The sequence below is a fragment of the Hetaerina americana genome, unplaced genomic scaffold (genome assembly GCF_022747635.1).
Source record: "Hetaerina americana unplaced genomic scaffold, ioHetAmer1.1.p SCAF_12, whole genome shotgun sequence".
Classification (NCBI taxonomy): domain Eukaryota; kingdom Metazoa; phylum Arthropoda; class Insecta; order Odonata; family Calopterygidae; genus Hetaerina; species Hetaerina americana.
In genome coordinates, this window is record NW_027286292.1 from 19,886,388 (window position 1) to 19,913,221 (window position 26,834).

Here is a 26,834-nt window from a genome sequence, read left to right on the forward strand (position 1 = left end):
ATGTGTGTGTGTGTGTGTGTTTGTGTATGTGTGTGTGGGTGTTTATATATATATATATATATATATATATATATATATATATATATATATATATATATATATATATATATATATATATTAATATATATATATATATATATATATATATATATATATATATATATATTAATATATATATATATACTTATTTATTTCTTTTTACACGCATACAGACACTCACTTCATCACACACCCACACACAAAGAAGGTCTATATAAAAAGTATCGGTAACAATTATTTCCTTACGTGTGCGTGAAGTGCCGAATTTAGACCGCCCATTAAGTGCACGCATAACCACAGATTGTAATGGTATTGACAAAACGACAGTGTACACCATTATTACTGAAAATTTGGCTATGCGAAACATCTGCGCAAAACTCATCGCGAAGGTCTTAACGGAAAACTGTGTGCAAAAAGAAAAGCGTGAAGTGTCTGCCTACAAAGGTTGCAACGCGACGCGATGACTCCCCAATCCCATTAGATTTCCGACTATGCACCGCAAAACTATTTCCTATTCACAAAAGTGAATTCCCCCTAAAAGGACACCCCCATGGAACCTTAAGTGCCGTGAAAGTAGTTTGCACGCGTACCCTTGAGGAACTTTCAGAATCCGCCTTTCAGGGAGCCTTCGAGTCGTGGAAAAGCAGGAGGCTAAATTGTGTCAACGCTCAAGGATGTACTTGGAAGAAATTTGGGGCATTTTAGAAATAACTGAAACTTTTGTTTTTCCGAAACATTTAAAACAGGGCATATGTACGTATATATATATTTGAAATGGGACGCTCTTCGGCGACGCACAAATATATGAAAACATTGTGAGTGTCCTTTCTTTGTGTTTTTGGTGGGTATTTTGAAAGAGCGGAAAGCATATATGTAGGCGGATTCCCGAGTTCTCACCTCTATATTGGCGGCTGAATCAGGTAAGGATTCTAGGCTGCTAAGAGCAAAACACTGGTCGAATGAAAGGTTGTGGGAATTGGCGTGTGAACGGATAGGAAGAGAAGAGAGTTAGGCAGAATTGCAGGAGTACCAGTGATTATTCATTCGAATGGATAAGGGGGTAATGCATTCGCCTATGTAAAAGGAAGTGCAATGTTTGCATGACAAAAGATAAAGTATGTTTTTTGAGAGGCAATTAGCGTGGGAACGAGGTGAGGGGGCAATGAGGGGATGTAGGGAGGGGGGAGTAGACCTAATAAGAAGACAGGTTTTACATCGGGGGTGTTAGTAGTAAGTAGGAAGTAGGGGAAATATTAGGAAATTTGTCTTGGGGGGCGCCAAAGGGTTGGTGGATCTCAGAAGGTTTTCGAGATTGGCGGGTCGTCTGAAGGCGATAGATGGGCATTGGGGTAGTAAGGATGAGGTCGAGTCATTGTCAAGTAAAATTGGAAACAGTTCTTTGAGGAAGGTTTTCAGTCTGTGTAATCCGGGGAAATAGGTGGTGCAAATGTTGAGTCCTGCGTCAGATATGGGCTTTTTTATGTAGTGTGTGTGTGGACGGGGGGAGCGGTGGATTTTATTTTGTAGTAGCTTTTCTTGGTAACCGTGTTTGAGGAGTGCAAGATGTAGATTGTCAAGGTATTTGTTGAGAGTGGCTGTGGTGTTGCAAATTCGGCGTCCGCGGGTAGAGAGAGAGTTAGGAATCGAGCGCTCCATGTGTTGAGGATGACAGCTTGTGTGGTGTAGGTATTGCTGATGGCTAGTGGCTTTGATGTGTACTGAAGTGGTGAATTTGTTGTTTTGAAGTGAGATGTCTGTGTCAAGAAAGGTGATGGTAGAGTCTGAGATGGAAGAGGTGAATGTAACAGTGAAAGATGAATTTAAGGCGGATAAGACATTATTGAGATTATCAGAGCCATGTGTCCAGATAATCAAAATGTCGTCTGTGTAGCGGACCCAGAAAAGAGGTAGGAAGGGTTGCTGTGACAGGAAAGTCTCTTCGAGATAGCCCATGAAGAGATTGGCGTATGAAGGTACCATCCTCGTTCCCATCGCTGTGCCTTTTGTCTGTAGGTAAAAACAATTTTGGAAAGAGAATGCATTTTTAGTCAGGACGAAAGTGGCAAGATTGAGGAGAAATTCAGTCGAGGGGCGCTAGGGTAGGGGGCGTAGAGAAAGATAATGCCGGAGGGAGGAAAAACCTTCTGCATGGGGAATAGAAGTATAAAGTGAGGTAACGTCGATAGTGGCCATAAGTAGGTTGGGTGTGGAGGGAATAGAGACAGAATTTAGACGGTTGAGGAAGTGGTATGTGTCTTTCGTGAAGGAGGGCAAGGAGAGTACAAGTGGTTGTAGGTGGTGGCCAAGGAATGCGGAGATTCTTTCGATGGGAGAATTGTAATTAGAAACTATAGGACGACAGGGGATGTTGGGTTTGTGTATTTTTGGGAGGAGATAAAACTGGGGTGTTCTGGGGTTTGGGGGTGAAAGTAGGGATATGTCTTGGGAGGTGAGGCCTTCTTCTGGTCCGGAGTGGAGGAGAAAAGACCGAATTTCGGTTTGGAAAGTTTGTGTTGGGAAACTTTTTCGATAAGGAGACGTATAAAAATTTCAACAGGATGGTTACTAGGAAGGGGTTTTAGCTCATGAGTTGAAGCCGGGCGGAATTTATCAAGTGCGGGATTGGTTTTTAAGTTACTGAAAGGTTTACTATGTGATTTCCAGAAGGCGCGCCATCGAAGGTTTCGGTAGAAATTGAGGGTATCAGTGAGTATGTTTATGTGGTTTATTTTTGGTGTAGGGGAGAAGGATAGGCCTTTACTAAGAACGGATATTTCATTGTCTGAAAGGTTGGTGTTTGAAAGGTTTACAATGTCATGGGCATTGTCGGAGGGAGGGGGGTGTTGGGATCGTTCAGTGGTGGCTGGCGTCGGGGAAAAACAGGAGGGCCTTTGGGAGGAGGGGAAAGGTTGTAAATGCAGCGGAGGTCGGGCTTACATTGAAATAGTGGGAGTGGTTTAATGAAGCAATCTATAGGAAGCAGTGGATAGGGTAAACAATCAGTTAGAGAATATCATCTCGGGTCTTCCTGGAGGGAAACAATTTTAGTGATGTGGGATTGGTACGCGATGGTAGGCGAAGAAAAAGATGGTGTTGAGATGGAGGATTATGGTTATGGCTAAATGAATGACCGCGGGGGGTGAAAACAATTGAATTCTGCAGGAGAGGTTATATTTATATATAAATACACACATATAAATAAATATATATATATATCTCCTACAGCTCCACCCAAGCTATGTGATTTTTCGGGTACCAGATCTTCCTGGAAAACCATAACCGGCACAGGGAAAGGAGCTGGTCCCCCTACCCTGATGTGAATTTCACACGCCGTCGGGCTTAGTACTGGGTAAACTCTACCATCACCTACCAAACCGACCTTCGGGTTGATTACTGGGTTTATGGTTTTTATATGTACATGGGTGGGGAAAATGGACTATTTGATTTGACGGGTAAATTTGAGAAAAACCAACCAAGGTAATTAAAAGAGATTTTTATTTCTGAAAACTACTTCAAAAGTAAATTTTTTTCTTTAGATTGTTAAAATTATTTCATCCAGACGACCTTGGTGAGCGATTCTCATGTTGAGTGGTTCAAAAACGTTTTCGAAAACTCTTCTCAGCATATGCGTTACTCCAGCAATGAAATCTTTTATTGCCTTGAGCTAGCAAGGCCATGTTCGAACTTTATAAAACTCAGTTTTGAGATATCCCCAAAGAAAAAATCACATGGGATCGAATCCGGGGAGCGAGCCGGCCAGGGAACATCTCCTCGTAAGATTAGGCGGCCAAGAATTGTTTTGCAGGATTTGGCGTGAACGACGGGCGGTATGAGCCGCAGCAATATCCTTTTGACACCAAAAGGCTTCTGCGTAATATTTCTTACCATACTTCTCCATTTTTGGGAGTTGCAATTTCTCCAGTATCTCAAAATAGCGCACAGAGTTCACAGAAACAGTTGAACTTAGAGATTCAATAAGGTAAGGACCAATATTGCGTGTGAAGGACACGACGCTTCAGACTTTTACTTTGGGGCTATGAAAAGACCTTGAGTGAAGTTCGCGAGGGTTGTCCGTCGTTCAGTAACGAAAATTTTGTTTATTTATTTAGCCGGGGAGTTGAAAGTGGCTTTATCGCTAGACCACAGCATAGTGTCGGGTAGCATAGAGGTTTAGATGGCATTGCAAGCATCTGCACGTTTCACCTAGTCTTCTGAACTTAATTCTTGAACAACCATCGTCTTTTAGGGGTGAAAGTGAAGGTCCGAATGTAATATTCGCCTTACCGTTCTAGGCAACATTCCCAGAGTAGCAGCATGTTTCCGCTCAGAGCGCGATGGACTCTGTTCAGTGGACGCTCTCACTGCCACGATGTTTACAGGTGTCTGCACACTTTCAGGTCGCCAAACAGGTTTTCTAGGAAGTTCAGATTCTGTCGCCCGTACACTGGTAAACCATTTTAAATGGTTTAAGCATCAGGAACCCAATCATGACAAGTCAAACCAAACCGCCTACGAAAAGCCCTCTGCGTCGCCACCACACTATCATTGTTTTTAAAGAACGTTTCAACGATAAAGCCTTGATGATCTCCATGGTGACAACTTGTAAATGACGTTTTTTTCCCAGCTAACGCTACTACTCGTACTCCGTTTATTTACCCGAGCGCTCTTATTTGATTTTTCAAAACTAGGGAGTCCATTCTACTGCACCCTGTGTATCTATAATTAGAATTATGTAATGGAAGAATTAAATAAATACTCATTATTTTGGGGTAAATTAATTGCTAAATTACATGTTTTCTGTGTATTTACAAACAAAAGTTATAGTTCAATCGGTATTTTTAGTATTATTGTATTCATTCAGAGAAAGCGGTAAAACAAAGCTTTCCCTTAGAAAACCTTAATTAGTATTCCCAAGGAATAATTATGGTTTCATGAATTCTTATATTCTTGTATTTAATTCTGAAATCCCTATAAGCTTTTATATCCTGCTGGTTATTCTATCATTTATCTTTATGATAAATAAAACATCTATGATAAATAAAAAAACATTTATCATTTAGAAAATTAGAAGGAAAATATATGCACTATTATATTTTATGGTCTGAAGCATTTTGTGCATTCATAATAAACTGTTATCCATAAAAATATGATTACCAACTTTAACTACGAATTAAATAGTTATTTACCCTATTAACCCTTAAATTTCATCTGCAAAGATATTTTTTCATTGCTTAATTCATTTTCCATTTCAATTAGCGTGGTACACATTTTAGAAGGAAGCGTAATATTATAGCTTTGTTGATGCGTATTGCAAGCACCAGTTTTATCCGGTAACTACCTTTTTTTCACATTTTCATCAACTTAATTTATTGTGTTTTTAGTATCATGGTCATTAATTATTTCTTATTTATCCAATTGCTCAAATTGTGTACCGAAGGAAGGGAATACATTCTCATTAGACGTAGGTCATATTCCTTTTTATTCTTCATCATCGCTTGGAACTCGAGTGCTACCTTCACCCCAACATACTTTCAAGTCTGGTTGTGGACAAAAGGGGCTGAAATCCTTGCGTGGAAACCAAATTCATTCTTCCACTTTAAATTCGACGAGAGAAATAATTTTCGGTAAAGAATTCATTTTATTTGCAGGATTTCAGACGCACAAACTAATTTACCGTCGGAAGAGAAAGAACTATAACCATTATGAGCTCACCTCGGGTGCATACTCATTAAATTAATGTGCCCCAAGTGATATAAACGCATGGATTGCTTCTGTCTGAAGAGGACACCTCCCGACTTTTTCTCAATTTTGAAACAAACACATATAAAATTATTTTTCCCATCTCCCCTTAACAACAGTCTGATAAAAACAAAAAAATATGACGATTTTGATAATTCATCCGATAATTCGGTAAAATGTTGAAAGGCATTAAAACCTTTACGCTGACATTATGGGAAATGGAATTGCGCAAAATTGGATTAGGAAAATAAAGGGTCGAACAAAAAATCTGGCAATTGGGGCGACTTTGATACCATGTCCTATTTTCGTATCTATGTAAATCTTTAGTACAATAAATCTTTTAACTGTTAGAATGTACTAATAATTTTTTCACTTAGTTTTAAAATTTTTACGGGCCTTGGCGATCAGTGGTCTTAGAATTGATGGTATATTTACTATAGCTAATAAACAGTACAATTTTTTCGCTTTGAACATTATTGTGTAATTTTAGATAAAAAATGAATGAAATATTTGCAGTGCCAAAAGAAAAATATATGTATGGATATACATTCGGTTATATACACAATAAGTTGGCAGTGAAATTAAATCGAATATTTAAGAAGGTTTATTTAATAATAGAACCTCTTCACACAGTCTCTCATTAATATTGTTTTAGAAGTTACTCGGAAGACATCTCTCTTCATGAGAAAATATTTGCTAACAAACTGGTGTGATTCTACAATTGTGTTTACACCAGTGGTTCTTGATTAAAATTATATTTTGATAGTCATTATCTCTTCTTGCAAATTTGTATTCAATATAGTGAAGCAGTTCTGTGTCAAACTCATGGTGGAATACGAATTGGCAATTTATATTTAAGGTAATTTGATACTGAAATGAATCCGTTTACAGCCTGAATGCACATATTTACAGCCTGAATGTACAAATTACGTAACTTTCAATTCTTAGATTATATTTTATATCATCCTGTTGAAGAATCTAAACCACTTCAACTGATATCAATGGATTAGACCTAAATGAGAACTTGAAACCATTTATAAAATCCGACTACCTAGTCATTTAATGTGCCAACCCATTGAATGTATCAAACTATAATTTATAATTATAGTGAAAATTTTCAAAAAATCTCCTTTGGTATTTTTTTGAAATTGTATATTGAGTTAATAAAAATAATTCCCCTAACTGTTCAGAAATATAGCATGTATGAGTATTGCTACAGAGGGCAAACACACTGACGACATTTGAATACGCTGTCTCTCGAAGATGCATGCCATTTTTTCTTCAATTGCTTGAAATATCTAAAAAAAAGTCCTTAAATTACTTTTTGATGTTAACAACAACCGGAGCTTGTGATATCAGAAGTTATTTATATTTTATTAGATTAAATAACGCGTTTTCAGTCGTTTGTGGCTTTCCGAAATTGACTTTTTGAAATTGATTTATTAAAAACTCTGTTCTCAAATATTTTAAAATAGTTTCCTTCTGGATGTGATTATAATAAGTTTACATCCCATGGTTTATTGCTTATTAATTGTTTGGATCTTTCATTGACGATATTGAGAAAAAAAAGGAAAATCACGGTATGAATTATTTTCAATTGAATTAGGGTCATATTCACTTTCGAAAATAGGAGAAATAAAAAAAAGCTATTACCAACAAGAAATATTGTTAATTATGACCAGGAAATAATAATAAAAAGGCTCATATACTCCTTAGTTGTAATAAGTTAGGAATTTTAAGGCAAATGAGGTTTCAGTCATTTTCCTGGTAGCTTTTCTGATTTCCTCATAGTCGTTTTAAAGTAACTGAATTTACTGAATATTACTGAAATTTACTGAATTACTTCTTGTTTTTGAAAAATTCGTACGACATATATAACAGAATGATATAAGCTTCAAAATTTTTGCATAGTAATAATAATGAGATGCATTCTCTAATGTTTGAAAAGTTACAATATTTCCTACGCAGCATATCCTTAATTTCTATATATTTTGTGTAAATATGAAGTATGGAGAATTACTACTCCAAAATAAACAAATTGGCAATTCTCTAACAAGGACATGCTAATAACCTCACTCGCGTGTCCTACTATGGGTTTTTTTGGCAATATCGAAAACTTTCACACTGTCAAGTTTACTGGTCGGTTGTCATTTTAGATTTTTTGCTCTATTCCGTACTATTAATCATTGTAAAATTATTAATTTGCTTGCTGATTTGGCGAAAATTTCTGAAGATTAAGTTTCATGCATCCAAACAAAAAGTAAACGTTGCACTCTGGATAACGCAATAAAATACTGAATTACCAGTGGATGATTTTATAAAGCCATTTTATAATCATCATCCCATTTTCTCTCTTTTTATGATAACATTTTTCAACACATTTTTATGAACACGTTTTTCAATGCACTTAATCATCTAATGTCTCAATTTTTAAAACTACAATTTTAAGGATAAATTTGTGAAAAATGTTGAGCCTGCAATTTGGTCACCCAACCCTCAAAAAATATATTTTCAATTACTTCGCTGTAGTTATTAATTTTTACCACTTTTAGGACAAGAAACATTTGCAGAACTTTGAGCAACTAATACATTACATGGTTGATTGCTACAAATATTGAATTTTAATATAAGTCGCGGCTATCTTGTGACCAATAAATGGTAGTTTTGGACACTAGTTATAATTTGGCCTTCTGCAATTTGAACCAAGGTTAAGCTTTTCCTAAATATTTTGGATGCATTTACTTTTCCATTGGACAGTGGCTACAACATTTGTCCTAAAACTAATCCCGATATTAGTCTAAATATGGTATCTTATCTAAAGGAATACGTACTACAAACAAACGAATCATGCAGTATTTCCTAAAATGAATGTTATTTGTAGTTTCCATGAAAGTACGTCTGAACTGGTATGGATTGTTTTACTCCGATATCTAGGCTTGATGGCAAAAAAAGGACAACTAATTATTGCAAAATAAATTTCTTTAAGAAAAAATAATTCCTATTTTTCGTGTTATTCGTCTCCAGCATAACATCGGCATAGTTAGGTGTAGGCATAGCATGCCCCACATTTTTAATGCTTGGGGTCTCAAAATCATCTAATGTACAATAACGTTTAAAAAATAATGGTTGCATTTTCATGTTCATATTTTAAAGGTACATCTCAACATTATTGAGTTAAATGTCTGTTTAAGGATCGTAAAACGTCCCTTTGAAGGAACAGTAGGGATCAGGTTGAAGTAGAAATTTTTTTCATCAGTTGCAGCATAAAAGTAATTGGTGTTCGATAATTGGCTCTCAGGTATTCAGCCACCATCAATCCAGCTTAAGGGTGAGAGGCAGGCAGGCGTGTGAACCGCAGTGAACCTTTATAAATTATGAATTAAATTTGTACCTCATTACAACAATGAATAAAGTGTACCAATAATGATATTCTTGCGGGGTTTTCCACAGCTTTTATTAGTCTTCTTTGAAGGACAAACGATTATCCCCTGGTATTCTATTGTGTTTATGTACGAAATTTCATGGCGGTTTTTTTGTTTCTCTTTGGTTACCAATAATTTGTTACGCGTTAATGCTCGTAATGAAAAGAAATCGCACGTAACCATCTCTTGGTTTTTGAACGCGTGAGAAATTGGAAAGATTTTCGCTGAGAGAGAAGACCAGCCTTCCAACTTCTCAGGCGGAAAATTGCTTTTATTGACAGCTCGAAATTCGGGAAACAAACCCATGGCGGTACCAACAGTACTAGGGGAGCTGTGGAGGGAAACCTCTCAGTCAAATTTAACAAAGCAATTACATGTAATGCCCCATGGTTCCCCATTAACCCGTCCACACACTCCAAGTCCAATTCTTTGCCCCTCACCCTCTCCCATCCAGCACCGTCCTAATCCCACATCCCCGCCAACCAAACCTGCCCTGTGTACTCCGCCTCTCCGTCGATAACACTGGCCTTGTTTCCAGCGGTGCGGCGGAGGGTCGGTTTAATTACACGACCGTGAAAGCTGCCGAAGGGCGCGGGGGTGACTGGATCCTGCGGGGACTCAAGAGCTTCACTAAATACAAAGTGACGGCTCAGGCGTTCAACTCGGCTGGTGCCGGGCCATCCAGTGAAGAGGTCACCGCCATGACACTCGAAGGAGGTGAGTCAAACCGTATTCCGTTTCCTTTATTCATCAGAATCTTTTAAAAAAATAATAATTTAAGCGCAAAACCGGAAGAAATTCACACCTCTGAATGTTTAAACAGTGACTTTTATGCATGAAATTTAGTTGATTAGATACTTAAAAATAGTAGGCAATATTTCGGTGTCCTTCCCCTAAATGAATACTTTTTCCCACAATTTCTCTGCTAGACGTCAATTATGTGCTGATCATAGTGCAGCATAAAATACAAGCGATTTTAAACTTAAAATAATTTACGCCTAATCTTTACTTCTAAGTTTTGAAGCCATTGAGTAATTTCAAGCTGATATTACCTACTAATTGTAACACGCATGAAATACCGATGAAGTTTGCGTCAATTCTCCCGTTATTGTACTCGAGGTCTTTCTTGCTATTCTTACCAATCCTTTTTTTTATATTCGCCAGTTCTTTTTCCTTAAAATAGTCACAATAGCTAATTGAGTAAATGTTTTGTATATTGTTAAACATAAGAGCCATGGTAATGCTCCCTCAGAGCCGTAAATATTTGGAACAACTGACGTTTCCGAAAAAGAGTAAAATAAGACGTTATCATTAAGTGAATATTTTTACCACAGGAGAACAAAAGAAGTCCTTAGGGTCTAAATTAAATGAACCGATTTACTTACATTACAGATGTATTATCTCACAATGATGGCATCTAGATTTGATATCGAAAATTTGATAGCCGAAACCCGAGAAACAAAGGAACTGGTATTATTTTAAAACGCCCTTTAATATTATTGAGAGATATGGACGTAAAACAGTGACTAGTGGTTCGGGTTCACCTTCCATTGTCATTGTTTCTATCCCATTATTTAATTTTTTATACCAACCCCTAGACATCAGTATTGGTCGGCGATTTTTTCGTGAAATTAAAATTTCAATGCCGCTTATTACTCGTCGCTGGTTACCTCAGTTGTTGGAGTATGCAAGCCTAACAATTTCCAAGTGGCAAAGGCTGCTGCAGGCATAACTGCTAAAGTCTAATTAATGAAAATTGTGTTCCATGTACACCTTGCAGCACGAAGCTAGGTACATCAAAGAAATATTTAATTTTCACATATGTAAATGAAAAATGTAAACTCACTAATAAGTGAGAAGTCCTAAAACAAGGCCTTCCTATTTAATAAAATAATAATTTAAACTGAATGTGATCGTTTTTGGTATTTTTTGTTCTTTAGCCATAATATTTACTGACAATTTTTGGAATACCTAGCTTTATGCCCACAGCTGGCTATTTATAGGTCACTAAAACCAGAAGTAATAATACTTCATATTATGTTTCTGATTCAAGAGAATACATGTAAACATAATATCCCCTAACCGTATTTTTATCATTTTCAATTTTTTTCTTTACCATTAGTAATTGAAAAAATATTAGGAACGACGTTAGGTAAAATAGCATTCTACTACTTTTGGAAATAGTTCTTGGCATAGACCTATTCGATCGCAAAATACCTTTTAAATATCCACATAATGAAGTTTTAAAGAAGGATTTTTAGAGCAAACAAGTGATATAATTTAACCATTGTGCTTAGCTTACCGCATTTTAAAAGTTTTGAATAATAACAAGTTTGCAATGGTGGAACACTTTTGGGAAACACTCTCGTAAAGAAAGACATTATTTTATTATTCATCTTTAGACTGAATATATATGGGAGCATTACAATCAATACTAATACATGAATATTGCGTCATTGAAAAGAAAAATTGTTGGTTAATTTATAGAGAAACCATTGGGTGCCAAAGCGTACAATTTGGTATTGTGATTGATTTTTTTCTGTTCTCTTTGCCTCAATTTCTATGTATTCAATTTTGAATTTGCGTTAAAAGTAATATAACTGACAGCATGCATCATTTGGCTTAAATTAAACCACCTTCATATTGGATTTGAAAAATCATATGAAAGCCCCATTTTATAACGATAAGGATAAGGGCATCTGTAAAACAATTGCCCTTAAAATATAAATGCTTAACATTTAATATTTAAGCTAATTAAATTTTAAAATATTGCTTATTTTTAATATTTTCAGTGCCCACAGCCCCACCCCAGGATATTAAGTGTCAGCCACTAACCTCGCAAAGCATCCAACTCGTCTGGCAGTCTCCACCAATTGGTCAGCAAAATGGAAATATTAAAGGATACAAGGTCAACTATGAGAGCACCGATGATACATCTGGTGCGTATTCTTCCGATCTTATATCATAATTGCATAAAAATCTGTCATTTAGGTGTTTTAATGTATAACGTGTGAATTTTATGGCCATATTTTATGAATGGCCTGGATTTTAAAAATATTGGCTTTAATGAGAAATTAAATTCTAACACTTAGTGTGCATAAAAACCGCGTCAAATCTCATCGTACTTTCTTCCTTATAAATTTGCCATTTTTCTGAATTTCACCAATTTTGACAGGCTCTTGCATTCAAAAACAAACCTTAAAGAAAATATTTCTCTCTTATTTACGGTTACATAAGGACAATGTAACTTCATTATGGCTCAACGTATTTTTCACCGCCCAACAAAAGAAAATAACATTAAACCGAGTATTAATGACGGAAAACAATGTTTAATACGATAAGTTTTTCTTTTCCTGTACTTGGTAATTATTTTCAATAAATTATCTTCAATGCATAAGCAATTTCGATTCAATAACATAAATGCTTCATCGTTAGTAATTATGCTCAATTATTTTGTTTAATAGTAATATTTAATTAGATACTAGATCACTCGATGCATATCGGATTTGTTAGTAAGCCCTTCAAAATGGACAAACTTTGTTTCATAAATTTTTTAGAGGATTTTATTTCCGTTCTTCGGAAAATAATGCTGATCATATTCATTCAAAAAGTTTTTGATTCTTCTAATTGCATATATCGCCATTATGCTGTGTGTATTCCTTGGCACAGTTTTGTAGTGTTGTTCCTACTGTCCTCTTTCTCTCTCTTTATCGTTCTCAGGTGCGTGTGTGTGTTGCATAAGTGCTTGCATAATTCCTTCGTATTGTGAAAATTTTCTCAGCGGAGAATTAGAAAGACATTATCACACTCCAAAAAATCTTTTAGATGGATTCTTTTTACCGTTATGCCTTAGTCCTCAAAATTTTTTAAGAAAGCTGCATTGACACCAAGCTGCCAAAATAATGCGTCAACATTCCTGATACCCATCAAAATAATTATTTGAAAGGCTGACATTCCAGCTTAGCTTGCCAAAATGTAAATTAAAATTTAAAAATTCATAATTTTAGATCAAAAACAATAAGTACTATATTTTACTTAATCATCAAATGTTAATGTATTTACTAATTATGTTTTCGATGTGAGGGTGTATCAAAGGAAATTAAAAGTTAATTGGCACTTTGTGTATTAGAAATAACACTTTATCCTGTTCCATGCATTTAACGCTAATTTTATTGAAAACGAATTGCATTTAACCACACATTTGCTATTTAAATGAGGTATTTTTCACTAATAATGAGGGTTTTTTTTAGCTTCCCAGAGGTCTTAGTTTTTTTTTAAATGCGTTTTCCTTCAAAGAATTTTTTTTAATTTTCCTATAAATGGTTTGCTGTTTTAAAAAATAGTATAATAGGGCAGAAGTTGAATTTTCATTCCCTATTGCTTTTATCATACTTCAATTCGCGGAGCGTATGACGCGGAATCGTTGATAATTACGGCTAAATATTAGATTAATATTTCGTACCAAGATACAAAATAAGAAAAGTTATTGAGCAGTTAATCGAAAGTGAACGTTTATTTAATGTTGGGCATTGTAAAATAATAGCTTCCGCATTTATCACGTTCAAAAATCAACAATTCATACAAATTATTTTGCCAAACAAGGAAATATAGTATACTTATTCTACATCTACATATACATCTACTTAATACCCCGCAAGCCGCCGCAAGGGCGTGTGGCGGGGGGTGTTAGGACACCACCCGTAATTTAGAAAAGAAAAAGAAAAAAAACCGCATGCAATAACCACAAAATCATATATCCACAAAAAAGAACATGGCATACATTCATGCATGAACACTTACACCCCACACACATGCAAACACTCAATCTACATCTTACATACACATGCACCTGAAAGTATACCTAACAGCTTTGCAGTGTTTAATTTTGCTCCGACTTGTAAATTCAATGTTTTCAATATTTCTAAAGTGACTTCGGTTTCTTACTATTATGATTTCTGATTGTTCGGGGAAAGAATGAGTATTTGTACCTATCTGTCCTGGAATCTATCTCCCTTAGTTTATCTTTATGGTCTGATCTACCTAAGTACTCTATTCTAGCACGCAAACGAGTGACATTAGTAGTGAGAGAAGTCTTGTGCATATCATACTTTATCATGAAATCAAAAATTCCATTTGTCGTTCTTTTATGTTTTAGAATGCCCATTTTAAGATGTAATATACTCACTAAAGTGTTATTGTGCAGTAAACTTAGGCCATTTTAACAAACTAATGAATAATTCCAACCGTCCTTAAATTATCAGCTATCAGTTTACATTTATGAAAAGTATGTTATTAGGAAGTAAAATACCAATTCGACAAAATTTGTGTAGTTACTTGTAGAGTGAAACCTACACCGTGCTAGTGGCAGATGGTTAAAATCATTCCGATGATTTATTTTAATTTCTACTAAATCCATGTACTTTTTCTTGATTTTTGCTGTTTTTCGCCGCCAACTAATTATTTTAATCATAATTAATCGTTTCAGTTGAACAGTAAGTTTTACCATAGTGAAGAAAACATGCGGTCAAAACATTTGTTTTAACTGAGTAAACTTTTATACACCTGCTTTTCACAAATATTTGGACAAAACTGACAGCGGCACTTGGATAAAAATGAAAGAATTTGACGGCACTTGTAAAACTCGTCTCTGCAATCGTGTGGTCAAGAATTTATATACATATAGCCTGGTCCTGCTCCTTTTAAGTGTGATGATTACTATCCAAAGGGACATGAACCTATGTTATCGAGCACCGTGTGCCCTTACAATCAGCCCTGCGCAATGGCGGTAAGTCCCTGATCGACCGAGAGGAGAGCAACGAACCATTCTGTTGGATCCACGATCCCACAATTCCTTTGGGTATCCACCCCAACCCAACTATCACTTCCCATTGGGCCAACACCTCAGTAGCCCATCAACCAGTATTTCCCATGTGTATACCTTCTGCTACCCCGAGACCAAAATATTTATCTCATGTTTTGGGGCGAAATGGCTACTTCCAACCGTCAGACATTGTACAGAGCGATCTCAACAGATTTTCGATGTGAAGTACATGTACATTCTATCAATTATCTGGAGTTACCTTCCTAAATCCGTTCCCGCATAGCTGTTTTTCATTCTCTGGTATATTTAAAGCTAGAGGCTTAAACAAATATTCCATTTGACCACAGAAAAATACTGTGGAGAAACTTCGTCTACATAGGCACTATAACCATGAGCATGTATAGTAACGTCTTCTCCAACCGGTGAATGCATGATAATTAACCAAACGTGAACGAATATGGCTGTTCTAAATCTCTGTAAACAGGCTTTTAGCGCCATGTGTGCTTATCGCATGTGATTGAATTAGAAATTCACTTGAGTGTTTGCATAATCGGTCGAAGAACCTTAAAATCGAATTGAAACATGTCTTTCATGCCTATGCCGAATTTTGAATTCATTTTAATTAATGCTATGCCAAATTGGAAAAATATAACATCAAAAAGACAAATATATAATTAACATGTTTATATTCCCAAAAAACTTAATTTTTTAGCCCAGTATGGATATTCAAATCTCCGATCAACCCATTATTTTTTAAGCATGCGACATATAGAATAGATATTATAAAAATAGTAACCGATTTCAGGAAACACTTTCAAATAGGTGTTTTATGCGTGGGATCTAACACTTTTAAAAATATTTACATTTATTGCATAAATGATAACACCACTTAGAAGGAGAAATTTTAGCTCCGTTTTACTCATAAGAAAAAGTAGTTCTGCTTTTGAATACTACTTTTTCTTCTAAGGGAGACGGAGGTAAATTCCATTGACATTATTGAGAAATTACGTGTGAGTGTTCCTTTATGTGTTTTTGTATTGTTTGTGCTGTCCAATTTTTTTATTCAGCACTTTCGTTTCACTTCTATATATATTTACTAAACATTATTCAATCTGTGTGAAGACGCTTCAATGTATCATACAGTACACTTAGTGGCTAGAATATTATAGAAGGAGGGAAAAAACTATCCTTATATAATAAAGGTAATACCTTAATTATTATACTTAAATATTATTAGGTTAGGCTTTTATACGGCCTTAACTGTCACCACACTTCTTATCCCTTCTAACAAGTCAGTACAATTTAAAAATACATTGTATAGTATATTTTTATCTCAATATTTCAACCTCCTTTTTTGCTCAGCACGTCGGATCGTTTCCTATTTTTACCTCTGTCACCAAGACTACTCGGTAATGTAACAGTTTTTGACAATTCATAGCTACATTGCGTTAAAGTCTTAAAGCCTCATTTCCTGCTTTCTTCTATCTTTCATATCCCATCTCCCTCTTCCCCTTCCGCATATAGCATTTTTATTTGTTTTTATTACTGTCTTTTTTATGTTATATTGTTCATGTTTAAACTAATATCTCCGTTAAAACTGGTCTCAAGCTTGTCTCGTTACACGGCCTTAACTGTCACCACACTTCTTATCCCTTCTAACAAGTCAGTACAATTTAAAAATACATTGTATAGTATATTTTTATCTCAATATTTCAACCTCCTTTTTTGCTCAGCACGTCGGATCGTTTCCTATTTTTACCTCTGTCACCAAGACTACTCGGTAATGTAACAGTTTTTGACAATTCATAGCTACATTGCGTTAAAGTCTTAAAGCCTCATTTCCTGCTTTCTTCTATCTTTCATATCCCATCTCCCTCTTCCCCTTCCGCATATAGCATTTTTATTTGTTTTTATTACTGTCTTTTTTATGTTATATTGTTCATGTTTAAACTAATATCTCCGTTAAAACTGGTCTCAAGCTTGTCTCGTTACAATTTTTCGGAGCCGTCAAATAATATTTTTGCATAAAAGTTTCCCCTAATAACTTTTTAATATTAACTATAGATTCTTGTAATCTACTCATCCAATCAGCAAAGCTTATTTTCCAAAAAAAACGTTCTAATTCCCAAAAAATATTTAAATTACCTCCCGAAAAATGTAGTGTTCTACCTTCTCTAGTTAAAATCGTGTATTAATGCTCAACTAAGAGCCTCCTTTTTTTCAATTACCTCATTACATATTCGTTATTCATTGGCTTTTATCTCTTGAAATACTCTCAGAAATACTCTACAGTGGCTGATTGACTGAAAACCCTTAATTATCTGCAAATAATATTGATTCTAAAATCCTCCCTAAAATGTCATCTGCAGATATGTTTAAAAGCCAATGTAGGAGTAATAAGGTACAAGTAAAATAGCAAAAGTAAAATGTATCAGTTTTTATTATTTTCCATCTTTAAAAAGAGCCGATTAGCAGATCAGCTTTCTCCGAATTGAGTATGTGCATGGGAAAAACGAGTACTTGAATCTCTCAGTGGTAGAGTATCCTGCTTACCTTTTTGGCCAAATCTATCAACATACATTAAAATTCTTTCTATGCCATAAATCATATGTCTTTGAATTGAACAAAAACAATACACTGATGATAGGTTATGTATTCGTATTCTGATTTTGTGTATTTATCTTATTTCGTAAAAAAAATGTTTAGCAGTTCACAAATTTCAGATTTGATATTGAATTTGAAAAATCAAGCTTTTTTATCCTAATATTCATCTGGCTATGCAACCATATAATGTGATGACGTATCGATTGGGATGAGTTTTTCAATTGCTAGGATTTGCTATCACGCTTATTCCAGTCACATGTTGAGGGATAACTAATAAAAGCGGCTTCATTTTTCCTTCCTAAAGACTGTTTTCAGTGTTTCTCAATTGAATTGGCCTCCCCACTTCGGCCAACCACCATTTCATACGCCTCACTGAGGCATAGGTGCAACGCGGACTACCTTTTGTCCGCCTCCTATCCTTCAGCCAATCTGACTTGAGTTATCCTACCAGGATCGATTAAAACCTCCCCACCAGTAGAGCTCTAGGATGCATCAAAATACCAAAACCTATCCAGCACTTCATGGGTATAGTTTCATTTGGAAGAATCATTAAACTTTTGCTTTTCTAATGGGACTTATTTTTATTTAAACTTTTCCAGGTTATATGGAGTCGGAGGTTAAGGAAACATCCGAGCACTTGACATCCATTCACGGTCTTCAGAAATATGCCAATTACTCAGTACGTGTGGCTGCATTCACAGGTGCCGGAATCGGAACATACAGCGAGCCCATTTCCTGCCTGACAGCTGAAGATGGTAAGCTATTTAAATTTTTGCATGTGATTTCTTCCCCAAAAATATGAATTAATTGTCATTCATCAGGAATATCGGTGATAATCAAATTATAATACTATTAGCGTTACTGGTTTTAAACGCACCTTAAATGTTTAGTACAAACTAACGAAACCGCTTGAATTTTAATTAAGAATCAAGGTCGAAAGTTATGACAAAATAACAAATTTACATTGCATGTGTAGGTTTCCAACTCTTTTAGGGCTTCGAAAGCTATTTTCAATTATTTATCACACACATTTGGTAGCATTGAAATTATAATTTTATCTTTACAAGTTATATATATATATATATATATATATATATATGTATATAATATTTAATATATTATAATTGAGTCGTAACGATCACCGCAAATGACAGCTGATATTGGGAAAATGTCGTTCATCATTAATTTTATTGAATTGCCCCTGCATACTCGTATCTAGCACCCGTTAAACCAGTGACTTAAACTCTACCTCAAGCTAGAAATCCTTTTTATTGAATTTAATGAGTATAATAATATTTGAAAGCAGACAATTCGGTATCATTTTTTCTATTTTCACTACCTTAAATTCTCTTATCGTTTTGTACATATTTCAGAATTGATTCTGCTATTTTAGATTAATAAATTTTTTCTTAGGTGCAGTAAAAATGAGCTTCAATATTCACTGGCTCCACTAAAAACAACATCTTCACGCACAAAACATAAACGTGGTGAAGAGACAATTTTCAGTTTTTAATAATAACCCAAGTCATGCTGAAAGATTATGATGAATGAAAAATGAAATATCTCCCTAAACGATTTTAATGCGGGTTAAACGTGACAGCTGAGTCTATTCCTTTTGCGCAAAATGACATTGTTTTCTCCGCGTAGCATAGTCAATATACGTATGAATAATGCGTGAATGCCATGGCATATTTGTCTTTAATAAAGGTCAACAAGAAGTTATTGAGATCAGATGTCCGGTTTTATGAAGAAAATAAAAGTGATATATTTAGTTCCAGAGAGATAGCACCGTAAATAATGATTAAACTAATGAAACCTTACGGTTCCTCTGCGTGAAAACATAAAAAAATATATTAATTCTTCTCTAAAAAACTTTTGGAAAAAGACTTCGACATGATCTAGCGATCTGGTTCTAGACGTAGCATTAAAATTTTTATACTATACCTTCCAAATATAATTTGGAAGGTATACACCTATGAAGAATGCCTCTAAGCTCAGAAATAATGTCTTTCGTTATTAAATTAACACTGTTGAAAATGACCTGATCCTGTCCATGTTACCCTTAAATAATATAGAGTGTTCATATAAACTGCGGTGACTGACTTAAAAGCCGTAAAAGTTACGTTTAACGGAGCATGCGCTAATGTGCATTGACATGCAACGTATAAAAATGTCAGTGTGAAAAATCATTCGCCTTGACCGGGACTCGATCCCTAGATGTTCGCCCAATTGCTTCAGCCAGTTAAGCTACCAAGCCGTCCTGTTGCAATTGAAAATTTCGTGGGCTCTAAAGAAACAAGAAGGTATGACGAAATGCCGCACATTCAAAACCACAGGTATTAGTAGCCGTGCGCGTTGCTTTACGGTCCACGAGATTTGAGGCAAATTTAAACACTTTAGTGGTTTTGTACAAATATGGTAGTTATTTTTATATGTAAAATATGATTCACTGCAGTCAATGGTTAATCGCTATAGTAAATTTATTTCAAATTATGCAATTTACATTCACTAAATCGAATAAATGCCCCTATCTCCTTATTTCTCCGCCAGCTTAAGAATATTGGATCATAATAATAAGGTAAACATAGTAAGTATGTGTAATTGAAGGCTGAAAGTAGATGCTTATGGAATCTGTAGGTTCTCATAAAATTGAGGCCTCAACAAGAAAATAAAAAAGAATCAATTCAATAATTCAATCTCACCCTATTTAATAATTGTTATGACCATCTTCCATGATGCACACATTCTATGATTTTTTTTCATAAGTAGTGTTCCAACAGCTCTGATAGACATCCTAGTTCTGGTGTACGGTATAATTTGCCTGTGTATGTAAGTGGGGGTATTGGTCATAAGTATTTACTACAGATAATAACCGAAATGTCTGGATAAAATGTATTCTACGAATCAAATGATTCTTATTTACATGATATTGTCAACCACAGCGTTTAGCATCAATATTTTGTTTCAGGAAGTCATAAATTGAAGTAAGATGTAGCATGGAGAATAGAGAGGCTCGCAGTGCGATTACGTTTCTTCATTTGAAAGGTTAATGTGTCCGTCAATTCCAAAATGAAATGATGGATGGTTAGGGAAATGATAGCTCGTCGTATGACACAGTTGCGAGGTGGAAAAGGAATATTCAAACTAACAAAATGTTCCTCACAGAAAAACCATCACGTGGAAGACCATCACCTATGGACGATTCTGCCCTAGTGAAGAAATTGAGAATATTAACCAATTAGCAGCCATCTAAAAGATCATGAATCAAACAGATCTTATTTACCACTCATGTAGAAAATTATTAACGAAGAACTGCACATGTCAAAGGTATCAGCACGCTGGGTTCCACGACTACTGACGCCTTTTCAGAACCAAAAACCAATTAATAGAACATGGTCTATAGATAGTAATAAATCTTGGATCTATGAATATGATCCAGAGAGGAAATAAATGAGCAAGGATTGGTAGATCAGCGATTCACCTCCTTCAAGAAGGCTAAGTTGCAGAACTCTGTAGGGAATTTCATGCCTTCTGTCTTATGGGAGTGTCGTGTAGTCATCTTGACAGACTACCTGGAAATGGGTTAGATCACCACAAGTGCCTATTACTACGCACAGCTGGATAAATTGTGTGGTACTTTGAAAAAGAAACGGCGCGGTGTCTTAACCACAAGCATCAGTCTTCTTGCCGACAATGCACTTGCTCACTCATATTGACGTGCGGTTCAAAAATCAAAGCTATGTGGCTATGAAATCTTGCCCCATTCCCTAACTCTCCCAACGAGGGTAATCCCAGAAGTTTCCTATCCAAAAAAAAACACAAAAATTTTGGAAAAAATTTATTTATTTATCAACATAATCTCCATTCAGCTGTATACAGTTTTCCCAGCAATGTTCAATAAGCTGGAAACCCTTTCCATCGTAAGAACTGTCTTGCTCCTCAAAATAGCCAACAATTGCCGGCATCACTTCTTCACGGTTGGAAAATCTCTTACCACCAAGCCGAAAAGAAAACGACCAAGTTTGCGAACAGAAAATGATCCGAGGGGGCTAAATATAGCGAATAGGGTGCATGAAATAGCAAATTAAAGTTTAATTCATGAATTTTGGCCATTGAAATAACGGATTTGTGAGCTTGTGCATTGCCTTGGTGAAACAGCAAATTCTTCCTAGCAAATTGCGGCCGATTTTGCTTCATTTTTTCGCTCAAACGTTGCAATAAGTTCGCATAATACTCGCCGTTGATAGTTTCTCCTTTATCAAGATAGTCAATTAAAATTATCCCACGAAAATCCCAAAAACACCGAAGCAATGGCCTTGCCTGCAGTTGAAACGGTCTTCGCCTTCTTTAGAGTGGGTTCTCGCTTTTAACCCATCGTTTTGATTGTTCTTTGGTCTCGGGTGTGAAGTAATGGGCGCATGTTTCATCTATGGTTATGAAATGACGCAAACAATCCGCTTTGTTGCTGTGAAACTGCTAGATACTCCATTGAAACATCTTCACGACACTGGTTTTGCTTAAGTGTGAGCAAACGCGGCACCCATCTTGCACACAGGGTTCTCATGTCCAAATGTTCAGTTAATATGCGATGTACCGCACTTTTGGAAATGTCAACTATGTCTGCTAGCTTTGCACTTTCAGCCAACGACCATGCAGTATCACTTTTTTGATTTTCTTCACCGTTTCTGGAGTCGTCACCTCATTTGGTCGACCATTGCAGTGCTCGTGTTGACAGCTCGTACGGCCTCGTTTGAACTTTGCTACCCAATATTTTACTGTTGTAAACGAAGGAGTAGCCTCACTCAGAGTAGATTCCAGTTTAGCTTTTACATTGGTTGGGCTGAGGCCTTTCAAATAGAAGTATTGTGTTACATAACGGTGACCAATTTTCTCCATTTTCACAAACTCACCTAAAACGCTCACTATTGATGGCTGCGAAACAAATACTAAACAACATGGCGTCTTCAAAGTTGAAATATGAGCTTCATAGATTACATACTTTCTAATACAGTGATATATTTCAAACTACCGCCATCTCAAGGCAGGCCGGGTACTTCTGGTGCCATCCTTGTAAGAGACTTTCCTATTCTCAGAACTAATAAAACCATTCCTTGGTCGGAGATTTGGCGACACAAATTATACCATTCGGAAGGTAGAACAATGGTTTTCGATGCAATCTACCATGTTCTGCAATGACGGCCTTCGAAAGGTCGAGAAAGGCCGGGAGATATATATAACTATGAATGGTGGCCACGAAGAGAAACCTGTAGAATAACATAAAATTTAGGTGTTTATCAGGATCATTTTTAGCAGTCATCAAAAGTTTTCGATAACCCCTCGTAAAGCTTACATCGTAAGCGTGAATCGATATTCGAATGCATACTGTGTTCTTCGAGAATATTATTTGCGGGGTTTTCCATCTCATTTAATGCCCCAAAGAGAAGCAAAACCTTATATAGCGGGCCTTCCTTTCTGAAAATCTACGGCTAAAAATGCACAGCTTTTTCTCACTGTCTTGGTTAAAGCAGAGTGAAAAATGTCCCTTCAGAGGTCTCATGCAAACTGGATTTAAAAATTTTTTGCTCGTCAACATAATCTATATTTTTATTTGCTATATGTTTTCTATCATTTAAAGGAAGATATTTGATGGCACTACAATCTTTTCATCAGCCCTAACCGACGTGAGAAAAAATATTCTTAAATCTCATACTATATATTACAATAACTCATTCTTTGGCTCTATGTTCATGTACTTACTACCTCTATTAGTTTAATCCAAAATTTCTATCTTTCTACTTTGTTTTTCCAACGTTCTCCTTTCTATTAGTTCCCAGCATCAATTTTCCTTCAGATATTTCTAATGAGCCGTTTTTCTTCCCCTGTCAAACCTAATGTTTGCTTTCCTTTTTACCCGTTTTATTTTCTCCATTCTCCTCCCCTTCCAAATATCAAATTCCTCCATCTTATACTCGTTCTCCTGCCCAAACGACCGTTTTTCTATTAAAATAATAAATTGCAATATACTTTCAAGCAAATGCCGATTATTTAGATAACTCTAACGTATTTAGATTAAATACCACGCATTTCCAACGAATCCTGTAGTCTATGGATCAGGACATGTCTCTAGTTAACATAAATTTTTACATAGTTTACTATTTTAACTCTCGTGGTAGACGCAAAAAAACATATCAATTATGAAATGACTAAATTACATCACCAAGTGACTTACTTTCAAATTTTCCAGGAACGTACGCGAGCATTATTCTAGAAGAGCTCAAATTGGTCGATCCTGGACAATAGCAAGACTTTTACGTTGCATTCTCAAAAAATCGCGACCGTTGTGAACAAAATTCGGAATTTGTTTAAGGCTTGACTCATAAACTTCGTCATTATCGACTTTTTTGTTTTGTTTGTTTATTACCAAATAAATTTATCTTGTTTCATTCTCAGTCACCATCCCCTACGTATCTCTCCGATCGATTTCATGTGTGCTCAACATGGACAGAATCCCACTCTATTTCATTACTATACACTATTATTATACTACAGAATACTATTCCAGTACTTTACCCTATTTTAAATCAAAGTCGTTCCCCAAAAGACGTCCATGAAGACGTTAATTGGGTTGTTGACCATGCATGCAAAATGAGAAGGAATAAAATCGGTTAAATACTAGTGTGTGGGAGAAACCGTTTTTCACCCTTGGCCCCCTATTCACCCCAACTCAATCCTCTCCTTAGTTCCAGGGCCACCGTCCAACATCCGGGTAGCTCTATCCGCTCCTTACACAGCCATTGTAAGCTGGTCGCCGCCCGAAGAAGCCCACGGAGTGCTCATCCGCTATCAACTGTACGAGCGAGAGGTCCGCAGAGGTTCTGGGGATCCCACTCGACGAAGTTTCTTGGCCACCCAGACACAGGCAACTATCGGACCGCTTCGAGAACACTCATCGTATGAATTCTGGGTGACGGCCGCCACCAGAATAGGCGAGGGACCCAGCACCAAAGTGGTTTCAATCTCACCGAATTCGCGTGGTAAGTTCATCCTTCAATATAAAAGATAAATATGGGTACAGGGTAATTGTTACGTATTACTGCCTGGGGATCTCATCGCGGCTGGGACGTTTAAATTTAAGTTTTTAGGAATGATTTAGCCTAAGTTCAATTGAAAATTACTAATTGGAATTTGTTTGTGGCGGTTTTAAGAAATTTCTCTACAAACTGAATTCGGTTTCCTCGTTAATTAGGACAGATTATAATAATTAACCCTAGGAAAATTCTTTCTTAATGTTAAAATACATTTGCTTACTAAATTAAGTTACATTTTAATTACTCGATCGCAGTGTTGAAGGATAAAATATAGAGAAATAGAGTCAAGTAAATCCCTATCATAGTGACAACAAATTCTTTTAATGTTTAATTAAGTTTAAGAAATAAAGATTTTCATTCGGCGTAAAATATTTTTAGAATCTATAATATCGACTTTTTGGAAGGACTTTGAATTATTTTTCAATTAGCGCATAATTTTTGCAGATCTCTATCAATGGTAAATATTCTGGTTGACATACGTGATAACAAAAGTGGTCATTCTCCGATTACTGAGGTTATGAAAAATATCCACCCTTTTGTCTCTCCCATTCAGAGTTTCTTGTACAGACAGAATTTAAAGGGGAGTAGAGGAGAACTCGATTACTTTTACGAGCAAAGTTCAAACTTATGAAAATATCCTGCCAGGTCGAATATTTTTCCCTGATTTTTTTATTTATTTTTAATTGTATTTTTCATCGTTGGGATTCGCCCATCAACTTCTGTTGATCCATTAAATTTTAGGGAATTGTTGTTATTACGCTAAATTAACGATTAGTTTTGGAATCGATCAGATCATGTATTATCAATTAACATCTCGTGGGCTCGTAAATATCATTGAAATTGTTATGCTCATTATTCAAAACTGGGGATGGAACAATGATAAGCTATTTGGTTCCAAGTGATGAGTATATACGATATGTTTAGTATATTTGTATTCATCATGATTTGTATATTATAAATATGACGATGATACGCTGACTCATTTACGATTTCAGTGCCAGCAAGTATTCTTTCATTCGGCAAACTTCACGCCCTGCCCTGGAGAAGCAATGCTCTCCTGGCGTGCCAATTTGTTGGCATTCCCCGTCCGGAACTCCATTGGACGCACGACCTCAGTCCAGTATCGTTCAGCCAACGAATGCGCCTGATGGACAACGGCTCGCTGAGCATCCACGAGATACAAAAGCAGGACCATGGAAACTACACGTGCCACGTGAAGAATGTGCACAACACCGAGAGAATTGTTCACATTGTTAAGGTGTTAGGTTAGTTTACCTGCTCTCTTACCGCACTGGTATCTTTAAATAATTAAGTACCTAATCGAGTAATTTAGAGTTTACTTTCGGTGTTCCCTATTTTTTTAAATTTCGTTGAAACAGCTCAACTACAGAGAGAGCAATATTGAATAAGCATGAGGTTGCCATCTTTTATACCATAATGTCATTTTATTACTTTCTTACCTTATCACTTTACTTGGTATAAGTATTCTGCTTGGACGAGTAATTTAAAAAAATTTTAACCTACATATCCATTAATGAATACTGATTGTCTCATACGACGTTGCTGGACTCAAATATTAAGATTATTCTTTAGCATCAACTGCTCTATTCATAAGTTAATCATGATTAAACGCAGGCTATTGGAATATCATTCCGGTCAAGAGCTCGTATCTTTTTCATGCAATGATATTTCTTTAGTGGAAAACATGTTTAAGAGTTTTAAGAGGTAAATATTTAACATAAATAAAAACACAGCGAGTCTTCAGTATGTGTGACAAAAGTTTAAAAAGAAAGTACAAATCTTAAGCAAAATATCAATATCTTCATTGCACAAGGGAAAACATTCCTTTAAATACGAAATTATAAAATACGAGGGTCATCCGGAAAGTAGTACCCGTTCGTGAAATAAAGACACAAAAGTAAATATTAACAAACATAAAAAATTTTATTTGAAAGAGGATACTTTAAACTACTTCTCAACATAATCTCCAAGCAAATTAAGGCATTTGTCATAACGTGTGACAAGTTTCTGTATTCCTGCTGCATAGTCCTTCGCCGCCAGCTCATTGAGATACGCGAGGGACCCATCTTGCACAAATTTTTGCATAATGCAGATGGTGTT

The 26,834-nt window shown here is 35.8% G+C and overlaps 1 protein-coding gene across 3 annotated transcripts in view; it reads left to right on the top strand.

The window, feature by feature from the left end:
* Nucleotides 1-26,834, top strand: part of LOC139685726 (cell adhesion molecule Dscam1-like) — a 561,630-nt gene that overhangs the window by 473,491 nt on the left and 61,305 nt on the right. For all 3 annotated transcript variants that reach the window (XM_071582767.1, XM_071582766.1, XM_071582768.1), the window contains 5 exons: nt 9,739-9,917; nt 11,993-12,139; nt 18,225-18,380; nt 24,366-24,659; nt 25,709-25,978. In XM_071582767.1, coding sequence (XP_071438868.1) covers nt 9,739-9,917; nt 11,993-12,139; nt 18,225-18,380; nt 24,366-24,659; nt 25,709-25,978 — 1,046 coding nt within the window. The remainder of the gene's footprint in view (nt 1-9,738; nt 9,918-11,992; nt 12,140-18,224; nt 18,381-24,365; nt 24,660-25,708; nt 25,979-26,834) is intronic.